Raw genomic sequence first — 13,411 nt, forward strand, 5'->3', positions numbered from 1 at the left:
TAGTAGTATTTGCTTGCTTGCTATACCTTTATTGATGTGCTCATTATTGGATGTTGAGAATGCTAAAAGGGTCTTTCTTGTTTGTGGAAAATTAGTCTTGCAGAAATCTGCAATGTGGAGGAAGTTGCAGGAAGGGAAAAATTGTCATCCACCTGACAGTAACACTGTGCTACCGTCCGATGGACAACAATTTTTTTTTCTTCCAGGTATCATTCATGTGGAAACAATTTCCAATTACAGTTACTGTAAAATTGTAGCCTTACCTGCAAGTTGAAAGCTAGGTTATATGAAAAGTGCAGTGGCTAAGCAACTAACAGATGGCTGCCTCCTCACTCTGGCTACCCACATTCATATGTGTAATTTTAACACCGACCCTTAATGCCTCAGTGATGCATGCTGAAAACTATGCAAAAGGTTTATGAAACCTCTAGACACCACATTTGTAGTTTAAACAATCGGCTTCAGTTGAACGAAAGTTGGAACATCCCATACTGTCTTGTCGCATCTTTACATTGCGAAATGACACTTAAGAATTTTTCCAAACAGCTTGTTTTAAGGTTTTGGGTCATTTATGGGGTGTTGCCTGCACTTAATTTTTTTCAGGGGTACACTTGAAGGCACAAGAGAAAAGCCCAGCCATCAAGCCCTCCTCAGTGACCCTATGCTGAGGCACTCAAGCCTCTACGATGAGAACCGGTCAGATCTTGTTGTCTCCTGTCAGGTCTTCTCTGGTGGCAAACCACTGGCCCTACCTGTCCAGACCTCATACAAGCCCTTTACAACACGCTGGAAGTAAGCATTTGAGAGGAAGATTATCATCATTATCATCATCATTGCCATCGAAATAGAGCCCATGATTGTCCATTAGCTTCATGGGTTCCTTCTAGTTCTCCTCTATTCTCTTCATCCTGATTAATGAAAAAAACTTCTTTGGAAATCCATTATGTGGAAGCTGTGGGCATTACTGGCTAGCATGCCATGTACTGACTGGATATTGCCTGTAAAGAGAGATGTGTAGTTTATCTCTCACTCTGCAACATGCAAAAGGTGTGTCATGGGTGGTTCATTCGCTCACTGGCAGAATGTGGAGACAATTTCAGTGGCCATATTTTGTAAGAATTCTTTTCCTCTAACTCTATTGCTTTCTTGTCACCTGCCGTGCCGAGTGACTGATCTGGTAATAGTAAGGGCGCAGTTCCATGTGAGACACTGATGAAGAGCGAAGAGAATGGAAGTTGAAAAGTTTCATTTATTTTATCCTTAAAGGCCCGAGGGCATCACATAAGGGGGGGCTACAATTCGTGTAGAACAATGCATAATAGAAATACAAGCACAACGAACACAAACACTGCAAACATGGAGGGCTCAACGGAATAAATATAGACAAGGGATTACTAGGAGAATGGCAACATACAGAAAACAATGCACGTGCAGCAATGCATACAGATCAAAGTGAATGTGTCATACATGGTGAAGTCGGCGAAATATTCACGCGTTCTGAAGATGAGTGGCGAGTTTTGCGTGAAATGATTTCTGATCAGTGCACAAAACTATGTCATTTGGTAGGGCATTCCAGAGGATTTTTGCATCAAAGGAAAGTCAGCTGCTCATTGTTTGAGTACGGCTTTTAATACTGGCTATGGGGTGACTATGGCTCAGCCGACTGGAAGTTCAGATCGGTAGTGTTGGCAGGGAGGGTCTTGATTCTGGGCGATAGTAAAAACTGTGCAGCAGGCAAAGATGTGAGATGATGTGGCACGACTGAAGTGTGGGGAGGGAGATTGATTGTTTGAGTGCAGTGACGCTAGTTTCTTTTGAATATTTAGAGGTGATAAATCGGGCCGCACGGTTCTGGATCGTCTCGAGTTCGGCAGTGAGGTATACTTGAGATGGGTGCCAGGCGGACGATGCGAATTCAAGTTTGGGTCGGGCGAGTGTTTGGTAGGCCAGCTTTGCCAAGTCATGGCAAAATAATGCTCTGAACTTAAACCAACAATGTTTTATTCCTGAGATCTGTACACAACAGGTACAATCCAAAGAGCACGGCACTGGGTTGGCATTTGCCTTCTAGAGGAGAAAGCACCTGCAAAATCTTCTACGGTAGAAAACAACTAGCATGCTTAGTCCCATCCTTCATAAACGCACATCCTAACATGACCACTATCGCGCAGAACTTCAGATCATTAAACTGCTTTAAAAGTGCCATGAAAAAATATTTGCTTTCCCTTTCTGATTGACATTGTGCTAATTGGTTTCTTGTGTGTTTTATGTACAATTATTTTAAGTGCGTTCCATACTGTGCTTGTATATATATAAAGCTTCTTTCATGTTCATATTACTCTGTTGATCCTGAACTGTTTCTACTTAGAAAGTTGTACGGTGGTTGTTGTAGTTAATGCACGTATGTTTGTAATGTATGCTATGTATGTCTAATCCATGCTATTGATATGTGTGTATACTATCTACATGTTATGATATGCTACCTCACTGTTGAGCAATGTATGGGTGACAGGGCCTTAGTCAGGCAGACAATTTACTGCCTTTAGCCTTGCCATCCAAGACCTTCACTGTGTCTAAATCAATGCTGAATAAATAAATAAATAAATAAATAAATAAATAAATAAATAAATAAATAAATAAATAAATAAATAAAATCTCGCACATGGCTCTGAGCTAGGTTCACAACAGACAGATTCACTTTGCTACTGGGGCATGGTATCAGATGGGTCCTAGCATCTGATAGCTAAGAGTGCCAAACACTAATCTATCGAGGGAAATATACGCACCAGCTCGGGCGCTGTTAATATAAAACACCAAGCCAAGGACAAGAAGGACCTTCTCTGCATGGTGAACAACATAGTGTGAGCGACACATTCACGCACTCAAATTTAGTTTCATAATTTTGACCACAACATTGTGAGTGCATGTCTGTTCTCTAACCTTTTCTTACTTAATCCTTAATTATGTCTACCACCTTTTTTCTGTTGATTACTGAACAACATATTGGTTATTTCATGTAAATAGAAAAGCATTCAATTTTATTTATTGTTTTCGAGTGTTAGGGAAAGACTGATGTTTGTTAAAGAACAAAAGAAAATTGAGGCAGAAATTATCCTTGATGATTATTGCTTTCTTCAGCAACTACAACACCGATTTTGATGAGGTTCGTTGCATCTAAAAGAAAGTTAAAATCTAGTGACTGTAGCAAGCAGATTTTTTATTTAACCCAATAAGTTATTAATAAATATTGCTAGGAATCCCGAAATTTGGAAAAGAAAAAAAAATATGAAACTATGAAGTTTATAGCTCTGTAACTAAGCAGTGAAAAACAACATCACAATTTTGTAAACAGCACATAATAACACATCTAAAGTAGAACAAATTAATGTATTATACACTGTTCTGAATAATACTATTATGTTAGTAGGACTTTTGCAAAACCCTTGTAAATAGTGTAATAAGTTCACATAAGCTGTAGATTACTATAGCAAAATTTGTCTGCTTTAGAATCTAGCAGATGCAATTTTCAGAACTGCTGTATATGTTTCTTCTTCTTCTTCTTTTTTTTTTATAGAGTTGCAGATTTGTAAACATTGTGCTTATATTTTTTTAACCTTACTGATATTTAGTAAATTATGTAAAACATGGCAGATCCTAAATCAAAATTCTGCTTTTGCAGTTATTAGAATTTAACTTTCTTTTTCAAACACAACAAATTTCATTCAAATTGGTTCAGGGGTTGTCCCATAAAAGCATTTCAGTATTTTGCATGTATTTGAATAGATGGCATTGGAGTTGTCCACAAGCAAAAGGTTCTTCTTAAGTGCTTTGTATGATGTTTCTTCAACTGCATGGATGCTACCCATTATAGATAGTAGCTGCCTATGCATACTGAAGTACGAGACGTACTTGCAAGTGGCAAGATCGACCCCTTTGGGGAACATGTGATTGGTGACACCACCACATCCCACAGTGGTAACTCTGTGCATGATGCTTAGGGTGATGGCAAACACTTCCATGTAATGGGGCAACCACTGTTTGGCCATATTTGATCTCTTGCTGCTTCGTTCAAAAGAGCCCAAGCAAGTGCAATTCTGTCGTGCTTGGCCACATAGAATGCCCATGAAATAGGGAGTCTCGTGATGAAGACGCGTGATGACCGTTGGATAACAGTGCTGGCTGGAGTAGCGACAATGGTGTGACAATGACTACCTGATGACCATGAGGAGTGACAACGATGGTGTAAGGCTGACGATGCGAAGACAACATGATGTCGATGCTGGATTGATGCCGATTGGACATGGTACAATGATATGAGGATCTATGACAATAACGACATGGCGACAGTGGGGTGATGATGCTAAATTAATTATAATAGTATTGTGACGATGGCGTGATGACAGTGGTATGATGACAAAGGAATGATGAAAGTGAAATCGCAACAATGGTGTGGCGACAGTGGAATTGCTAAAAAAAAATACAATGGAACAACCACGATGAACTGATGTTGATGGCTCAAATACTGTGTGATGACGGTGATGTAACACAGTGACAGGAGCAGAATAAAAGCAGCAGAATGATGACAATGTCCTGTACCGGTCAATCGGGCCACCCTAATGCGCACTATATCTGATGTTTGTTTGCACTGTGTCCGATACTGGCCAGTCTGGTCGCCTTAATTTGCACTATATCCAATGTTCGTTTGCACTATGTTTGATACCAGTCAATTGACTACCTTAATTTGCACTGTGCCCACATTTTTAGACTGCGCTATCTCTGGGTTCAGGCCACATTTTTCGGAGACCGCATGTCATCTAAATGTTATTGTGTCAGCATGACCGTGTTGTGACCTTGACTCCGACTAGGCAAAGAAATAGATCGCATTTAAAGCTGGTGCTTCTACTTGTGGAGTTCATTAGCATTGAACAAAGTTGACTTATGTCACTAATGTTCTTATCTTATTTGCTTTATCTGTGCGCAGCTGGAACGAGTGGCTCAAGCTTCCTTTGAAGTTCAGCGACCTCCCACGTAATGCTGTGCTGGCATTGACAGTATGGGATGTGTATGGTCCCCGCAAAAGCATTCCTGTAGGGGGCACCACAGTTGCAATATTTGGAAAGTATGGGTAAGTCAATGATCTGATGTTTTATTGCATGTGTAAAATTATTATGTTTTGGCTGGGTGGTTAAGTTGATCATTAAAAAGCTCGAATGTACCTGGTAAATTATAGGAACCAAGTGCATAGCCAGTTTCAGTTCACATGTGAATCTTTTCTGACAGTTCTTGCATTGAGTGTAGACCCTGTCTTTTTGGAGCTGAAAACTGGCCCAAGTATCTCTTTTTGCCCCTTGGCTCCTGGTTGGCGTAGAGCACGTACTTTTGCTTGATTGGATCCTTATGTCATCCTTGAGTGATGTAGCCTTTGCCGTAATCACCATAAACACGTTATGAAATGCTTTTCCTCTTTTTCTCAGAGCAGCATTTCTGACAGTGTCATTTCTTAGCGATGATCTTTCTGATTCTACTTATCCTATTGCAATAAATGTTATTTTGTCAGAAAGGTAGACAAATAGAAATTGAAGTAGGCTTATAGCAGACAAATATTATGTCAAATTTTCGAAAAGTAATAACTTGTCTTGAGTGCTACTATGGGTTCATACTTTAACTTGTTTGGCATGTTGTAACTTTGGTTCCAATCACTCTAGATCATTCATTTTCATGCCATTGGATACTGCAATAGCTCAAGGTAATTTATATATGTCAATATTTATTGCCCCATATACAGTTTAGTAAGTAGCCCACCTCCAAGCAAATTATATATATGTATATTTACTTTTATGAAATATATTTACGATGAAAAAAAAAACAATGTATATTTTAAATTAGCATACAGAAATACATAAACTCAGCAAGTCTTATCAATATCTACCAAGAAATAATAAAAAAAAGTTCTTAGGTGCAGGGCCACCCCCTTAATACGAGATGACTTTTTATTCAGCATTAATTTTCAATAATTTACTGGCCACGGACAGGACTGTCATCAGACCTGCGAATTTTATTTGGAGGGGCCAATCTGGAGTGGCTGATGCTTTTGCTTTTGCAAGACATAATGTCATGCAGCACTTTAATGTGGCAAAGGACTGCAAATAATTGTTTCGGTTTTGCGTTAAAAAGCTGCAAACTTGAAGGCTTTTTTTGTGTGATATATGTAGTGAATGCCATTGTAACAATTTTGACCACCTTGGGTGTGTAATGTGCGTCCAAGTTTTAAGTACATGAGTGTGTTTGCATTTCACCCCTTTTCCAATATGTCTGGGAATTGAACCCCTTCAGCAGCGGGATGCCACCGCAATACATTGAACCGCTACAGGGGTACAAAAGGTTCAGCCGCATCATGACACTTTAGGTGCACGTCCTGTAGCTGAGGTGAACTTGAGAATCGTCTGACTTTGTTAGAGGGCTGTTAGAAGAGGTGTGTGTCTCAATATTCTTTAATGGTGCCTATATTTGTTGACTTAGTTAGTCCTTGCGTACAGAAGTGGATGCTGCTGAGAGGTCCATTTTCCAGATGTTTCTCTACTGCAAGAAATTCAAGAAAAGCATTGAACTTGCTATTTGCTTGTACATTATTGACATAAAATATTACAGAGAACTCAAGCTTTAAAAGTGGCATTCTTAAATACCATATTTATTCTATTACTATCAGACGGTCGCAATTATGAGGCAAGGGTGCAGTTACCAGTCGTGGTGGATTAGCGGCTACGGTGTTGCGCTGCTAAGCACGAGGTTGCGGGACCAAATTCAAGCCATCATGGCTGCATTTTGATGGTGCGAAATGCAAGAAAACGCCTGTGTCCCGCGTATTGGGAGCACGTGAAAGATCCCCTGATGGTCAGAATTATTCCAGAGTCCTCCACTGCGGCATGCCTCATAATCAAATCATAGTTTCGGCATGTAAAACCCTAGAATTAGATTAATTAATTAAAGGTGCAGTTAGGAGAACCAAGAGAAAGAACTTAGGTAAGCAGACAAGGCGGAGTAGCCGACAGACGATTCAGGTTCGGCGGGTATTACCTGAAATACTGAACAACCAAGTCCTCTGCACCTCCCCCCCCCCCTTTCTTGGAAACAATACTGGATTGGTAAAAAAATTCCCTTTCTTTTGAGGTGTGGTTTTGTGGGAGCGCCTGCCACGCTGCCATGAAGCCACACAAGGTGAAATTCAAGCTGCTGAGACTTCACACCTCAAGGGGAAACTTGCATAAAACCCGAATCTCGCCTTTACTGTTAAATTTTTCACATTCTCGATGCAGCTTATACACACGAAAATACGGTACTGCCTCACCTGTTAATGTTTATTAGTTGCTACAATTGGTGCTGCCATCTAAAATTTGTATCGCTGGAAATGTGGCGCTGCTGCTGCCTTATTGAAGCAATAACTGAATCTATCAGCCTCATATGTAAGACAGGTAGTGGGAAAGAACTTTACCATATGCTCGAATAGATATGACATTCCATATAAGCAATCAGTCATACTGACTTCATATTTGCCTTTGGCACTCCTTTTAAACCCTCAACTAGTTCATTACAATGAGATATACAAGCTTACCTAGAGTGTGTATTCCACATGCACTTATCTTATCGAAATTGTTAAACTGGCATGATAATGAGCCCAGATGAGCAAGACCTTTACAAATAATTTGTAGACTTGGTATGGATGAGTTGAGCTCACTCATAACTATAGAATGGCTAATGGCTCTTTTGTTGTCAGGTGATTAATTAGCAAATGCTTGTTGGCATATATGGCTGCAAATTTAACCTGCTCAATTTGTGCCAGGGCAATGCGTCAAGGCATCCACGACTTGCGTCTCTGGCTTGGCTACGAGGCAGATGGCAGCAGCAAGACGCAGACTCCAGGCAAGGCTTTTGGCTCCAAGGAACAGATGACAAGGCTGGTGAAGGTAAGAAGACAAGTACACAAAAGCGTATGTCCACAGATGAGTGATTGGTTGGACAGTTCTTCATGCTTTGTCATTCTTTATATGATTTGTCAGGAGAGTCCTGTAAAGAAAAGGCTCTTCTGTGTTTTGGGAATGTGTAGGATTTTCCAATGACCAGATGCTAGTGTACAATTTCCTCATTTTCATGGACACATAAAATAAAATGTAAATGACCATCTCTGCTTCGCTTGCACTTCCCCTACTTCAATAAATGGGTGGGAAAGCTTTTTACGGTCAAGATCTTTTGTTTGATGACAAGCTGTGCGGAGCAGCTGACTCAAAGAGGCGGAATGTCTGTGGCAGCACGAAGTATGGTCTAAATTAGCCATATTTATATGCATTTGCTCTGTAGCGCCCACCTCTGCTTTGGGTCCAATTGGTGCTCAGTTATAATGAGCTGATAAAAAAATAAATTGGAGAGGCTTGGGGTTGGCGTGTGCACTTTAGACATAGGCTTGCGCGGCAGCATTCAAGTTGTATGCCTATGTCCTGGTTGTCAGTCCCCTGCGCCACCCAAGCACTTGTTCTGTGCACCTTTCAGCTGAGCAAAAAGCACCGCAATGGCCGCCTGCTCAAGGTTGACTGGCTGGACAGGCTGACCTTCCGTGAGATTGAAGTGGTGAACAGCAAGGAAAAGTCGAGTTCCAACCAAATGTTTCTCATGATTGAGTTCCCCAGAGTTGTGTTCCGTGACCAAGAGTACACCGTCATCTATTTTGAAAAGGTGGGTGAGGCACCTGTGCTGTGACTTGACTTATTTGGTTTCGCAGCTGCATGTTGGCTCACAGAAGCTTTAGGGACATTTTACAAGTGTGTGAGATTATTGTAGTCGTGATCTGGTAAGCTTTCTGATCTAGCTTATCATTGGCACTTTCAAGATGGAAGGATGGGACATGGTCAAACCAGTAAGAAGAAATAGTGTGGTAAAATAGATGTACTGAAAACAGTTTCAAAGAGAGGAATCTAATGCCATATGCCTTTGCCTTCGTTATTCCTTGTATATGCAGTCCGTGGTTTTCATTATGATTGCTATCAGTTGCCTGTTCTTATGCTATCTTTGTTTTCTGCCAAGGCAGGTACATGTTAATCGCCAAAACAAGCAGAATAATGCAAGGGCAAGGGCATTAACTGCCATTCTTTGCTGTGTTACACCTAGGATGGAGATGACCCATGCCAAGCCAGCCTACCAGCAGAGATCGTAACTGTGCCGGATCCAGATGTATCTCTTGTAAGATGTTTTCGGACGCTTTTCTATTTTCTGGCACATTACAGTGGTGTTTAGAGCATCTTGCAATGTTAGGCTTTCACTTTTGGGACTATGGTGTTGATTTCTGTTCCAGTGCAAAGCATTTAAATTGTGACTCCAAATTGTTAAAGTTGCTTTGGAGTATGATTTGTTCTGTCAAGTAAATGGAAGATGCAGGTTACTGAGTAGAACTCAGAGTAAAGCAGAGTGATGCAATTTCAGTTTATACAGTGAACTCTTACTTGAGTGCACTTCAAGGGACCCCCCAAAATATAGCTCACTTAACTGAAAGTTCACTAAACTGAATATTCACTAAAACATGGAACAACATAGGGCACAGCAGACAGTGAGTCAAAAGTGTAAAATGCAATTTGTGGAGTTATGTACATCAATATGTACGAAGTGTGTAACAGTTATGTTGCTGCCTATCGAATTCTGAAAAAAAAAAAAAAATATATATATATATATATATATATATATATATACACCCTCCTCAGACCCGAGAAGAAAGTTCGGTTAGAGAGTGTTTATTTCATATATGATGTTTCCAGTTGTAACCCCCAGTACACAAATTAACAGCAATTTCAGTCATAGCGATCTCGAGCTGTGTGATAATGCATGTCCCCCTACAGGGTCATCTGGGTCTCTATATATATATTGGCTGCGCATTGGGACACCCCTCAGAGGAGGAAGAAACTGCAAAACTTTATTGATATTTAGAAATGAGCAGTAAAATGCAACTGTGAAGTCAGGCGTGAAAATTGTAGAAGCAATTTCTCCCAACTTCAATGCAGAGGTAGACGTTGCACTGGGCGCATCGGTGGCGTGTTTTCATCCCGCGACCTGCGTTGCGGCATCTTTGTCCGCCTGCGAGATCATCTTAGAGTGGTAGGTGAAGAGCCCCTTGTTCTCGGAATGTTTGCGAGGGAAGAGCATTTGGCCGCTTTCTGGGTTGGATGTCCATTTCGTCTTCATCCGAATGTACTTGTTCCATGTTTCCACAAATCAGCGCCTCCGCAACATACATCTTGAAATCAAGGTAGTCCAAGATATTCTTCCTCGGCAGCCCCATGGCGTTTTTGTCCGCTCTGTACTGAAGCCACCCGTTGACGCAAGCAAGGTCTGACATGTGCAAAATGGTACGAAGCGTCCACCGATTCGTTCGGCTTCTCCGCGCGTACAGAGCTAGCATTCTGTCAGCTAGGTCGACTCCTCCCATTTTGTCATTGTAATTTTTTATAAACAAGAATACTGACTTATATTTTAGCTTCCGGACGTGTACTGAAAAGATCTTAGTACACGAAACCAATCAAGAACTGTCAGCACTGAGACCCAGCGTCCCTCTACAGGGACATTTCATTAAGTGCGAAGCGCGGGACAGAAAACAATGTATTTTCGCAAGGAAAACCACTTAAAATGTTCTCTCAACCATAACAATTCTAAAAACATAGCATAAGGCTTCCATAAGGTGTGTTATCAATGATCAAAATGTTCTTAAGTCGCCGTCGTGAGTAAAACGTGCTCGTGCAGATTGCAGCCATGTTGTCTTCTCGATGAAGCAAACAAACTCTCCCCGCTCTTCACAGATGGCGCTACAATGCTTGTCCTCCGACAGGGACACCAGTTCTCTGTTCTATAAAAGCTCAGTTTTAAGTCAGAACCTGAGAACTAATGTACAGGGACGTGGGGTCTGAAGAGGACACACACACACACACACACACACACACACACACACACACACACGCACACGCACACGCACGCACGCACGCACGCACACACACACAGACACACACACACACACACACACACACACACACACACACACACACACACACACACACACACACTTTTCATTTGCACTGGTACTCCTAAAGTGCAAGAAGTAACAAAGCTGTCCAGAGAGTCTATCTTTTTGTGCATTTTCTCTGGCACAGCTTGTTGCGAGACACAAAGTCTTGCAACTTCCCAAGGAATCCTACAGCCTACAGCCTCGGCTAGAATTACAGGATTTAAATCTGCCTCTGACATTGCATCTTCCTTGTCGCACTCCAGATCTGATAGTTCAGCACAGGTAATAAGCTCACCGTCACACTGCACATAGCCGCTGCTGGAGGGGTGATTTGGGGGCAGTAGGCATCGGCTACGCCAACACTGCAGAGCGCAACATTTTGGTGAACTGATTTCAAAAATGTTCCCGGGTCCACTGATCAAGTCCGTTCAACTGAAATATTTGCTAGTCAGAAATTTGTTCAACTGAAAGATTTTTGCATAGAATGCATAGTAAAACTTCCGGGGATTTTCTAAAAGTTTGTTATTCTGAAATACTCGTTAAAGCGATGATCGTACAACTGAGAGTTCACTGTTAGTAGGAGCTATGCATACAGTCCAGACAATGAGCAGGCGTGTCTTGTGTACCACCCAGTAAATTGTGTATGGAGCATGTAGCACTGCGCATCAAAGGGACCATGAGTGTGCCTTGACCATGTGCAGCCAACAAGCAAGTGTCCAAGCCATAAACAGGCATTCGAAGTCAATAAAATCTCCCTTTGTGCCTTTTCTTACATCCTTTCCTCACTGCTTTTCTTCACTTTCATGCTTGGTGCTTAACCCCATCTGTGTGCACGCATGACTGCTTTGAGCCTTTGTAGATATGCAACAGAGCTGCTTCAGAGGATCAGTGGCTATGGCATTCTGTTTATGGGTGTGTAAATATTTGAAACTCCCCTATAACAAATCGAATACTGGCTTATTCGATTTGGTCTTTGAATCATATTGCCGCTATCTGTAAATATGAATATATTGTTAATAGTTTCAGAAGGCTTCAAATTGTCAACTTTGGCATGAATGTCATCCCAGTAGTCATAATGGACATACAGCACGTGAAATTACGTAGTGGAGTACGCTTTACGTCGCTCTCTGAGCCAGCCTTCTAAGGCTAAACCACTAATGTTTGTACCCACCACTGACTCCTGAGTATGCGAATAAACTGCTTGCTTGCTCGTAAAGTACAATTTGTGCTTTTAATAAGCAACACATCATAATGTGCTTTGTAGTGACAGAAACTTTCTAATGCTGTGAATATACCATGTTGGGAAGATCGCTTTGTATTTATGGTTAGAATAGCTGTTATTCTAAAGCTGTTCAAAAAATTTTCGATTCAGTCTCGAAAATTACTGTTCGCACACCCTAAAGGTCCAGTCACAGGTTCCATTTCTGACTGTGGCACTGGCATTTATGCAAGGGGAGGATGCAAAAATACTCACATACTTAAGCTTTTAGGTACAAGCTTGATAAATGCAAACTGCTAAAGTAATGTGGATGGAGCCCACTGTACAGCTTTGGAACATAAAACTTGCCAGCTTGTATTTAGGTAAAGCAGTGCATTGAAGTCCTATGTGATGGCAGCACTCATTCTTTGTTGTTTATGCTATCTGTTGACTTAATACCGACCAGCATGGTAGCTTGCAAGGTTTCTTGCGGTCAGTGGCCATCTGCCATGAAGCAGACGTGGTGGGAAGATGGTGACAGTAGTGGGAACCAGGAACAAGGGTGCTGGTTCTGCTAGCACATGCAAAGCATAGGTGGGGAAATTACAGCCTGTTTGAGCCCTTCAGTTTGCAAAGAGCTAGCACAGAAAAAAATAAAGTAATGAGTGCTCTTCTGCATTAGATCTTTGGAAGCCACAAACGCTGTCATAAGAAGCTTTCATTTTTATAGTAATTTTAACCATTCAATGTAAATCCAATCATTTAGAATGACTCGGTTCTTTTTTATTACCAAATTTGAACGATGGGCTTTTTATTAAATACAAGTGCGTATTGGGGAAAAACTGCGAGTAGGTATTTTGAAGCCATGATGTGGTAGGGAAAACTTTACTTGATCAAGAGGCTTTCGAATGAACAATTGTACTAGTTTGAAGGCCACATACCTGTTAGGCAGTGAGATCATGAAAAGAATTCATATATTCAGTTGTGTGCAATGTGATAAGTCTGTTGTATGCGATGTGATAGGTCTGTTGTATGCGATGTGATAAGAAAGTGATATCAGCTGGCACCACATGACAAGTGTATGTGGTTAACATGACTATTCTTTGTGTCTTCACTGACATCACGCTATGCATGTTATCTTCTGGTGTCACTGTAAACATGGGATTGCTGGCATATTT

The 13,411-nt window shown here is 41.2% G+C and overlaps 1 protein-coding gene across 2 annotated transcripts in view; it reads left to right on the plus strand.

Annotated features, from left to right (window-relative positions):
- Nucleotides 1-13,411, plus strand: part of Pi3K59F (phosphatidylinositol 3-kinase 59F) — a 38,822-nt gene that overhangs the window by 4,387 nt on the left and 21,024 nt on the right. For both annotated transcript variants that reach the window (XM_075680534.1, XM_075680535.1), the window contains 5 exons: nt 604-792; nt 4,982-5,125; nt 7,838-7,961; nt 8,542-8,724; nt 9,157-9,228. In XM_075680534.1, coding sequence (XP_075536649.1) covers nt 604-792; nt 4,982-5,125; nt 7,838-7,961; nt 8,542-8,724; nt 9,157-9,228 — 712 coding nt within the window. The remainder of the gene's footprint in view (nt 1-603; nt 793-4,981; nt 5,126-7,837; nt 7,962-8,541; nt 8,725-9,156; nt 9,229-13,411) is intronic.

The sequence above is a fragment of the Dermacentor variabilis genome, chromosome 2, assembly GCF_050947875.1.
Source record: "Dermacentor variabilis isolate Ectoservices chromosome 2, ASM5094787v1, whole genome shotgun sequence".
NCBI lineage: Eukaryota > Metazoa > Arthropoda > Arachnida > Ixodida > Ixodidae > Dermacentor > Dermacentor variabilis.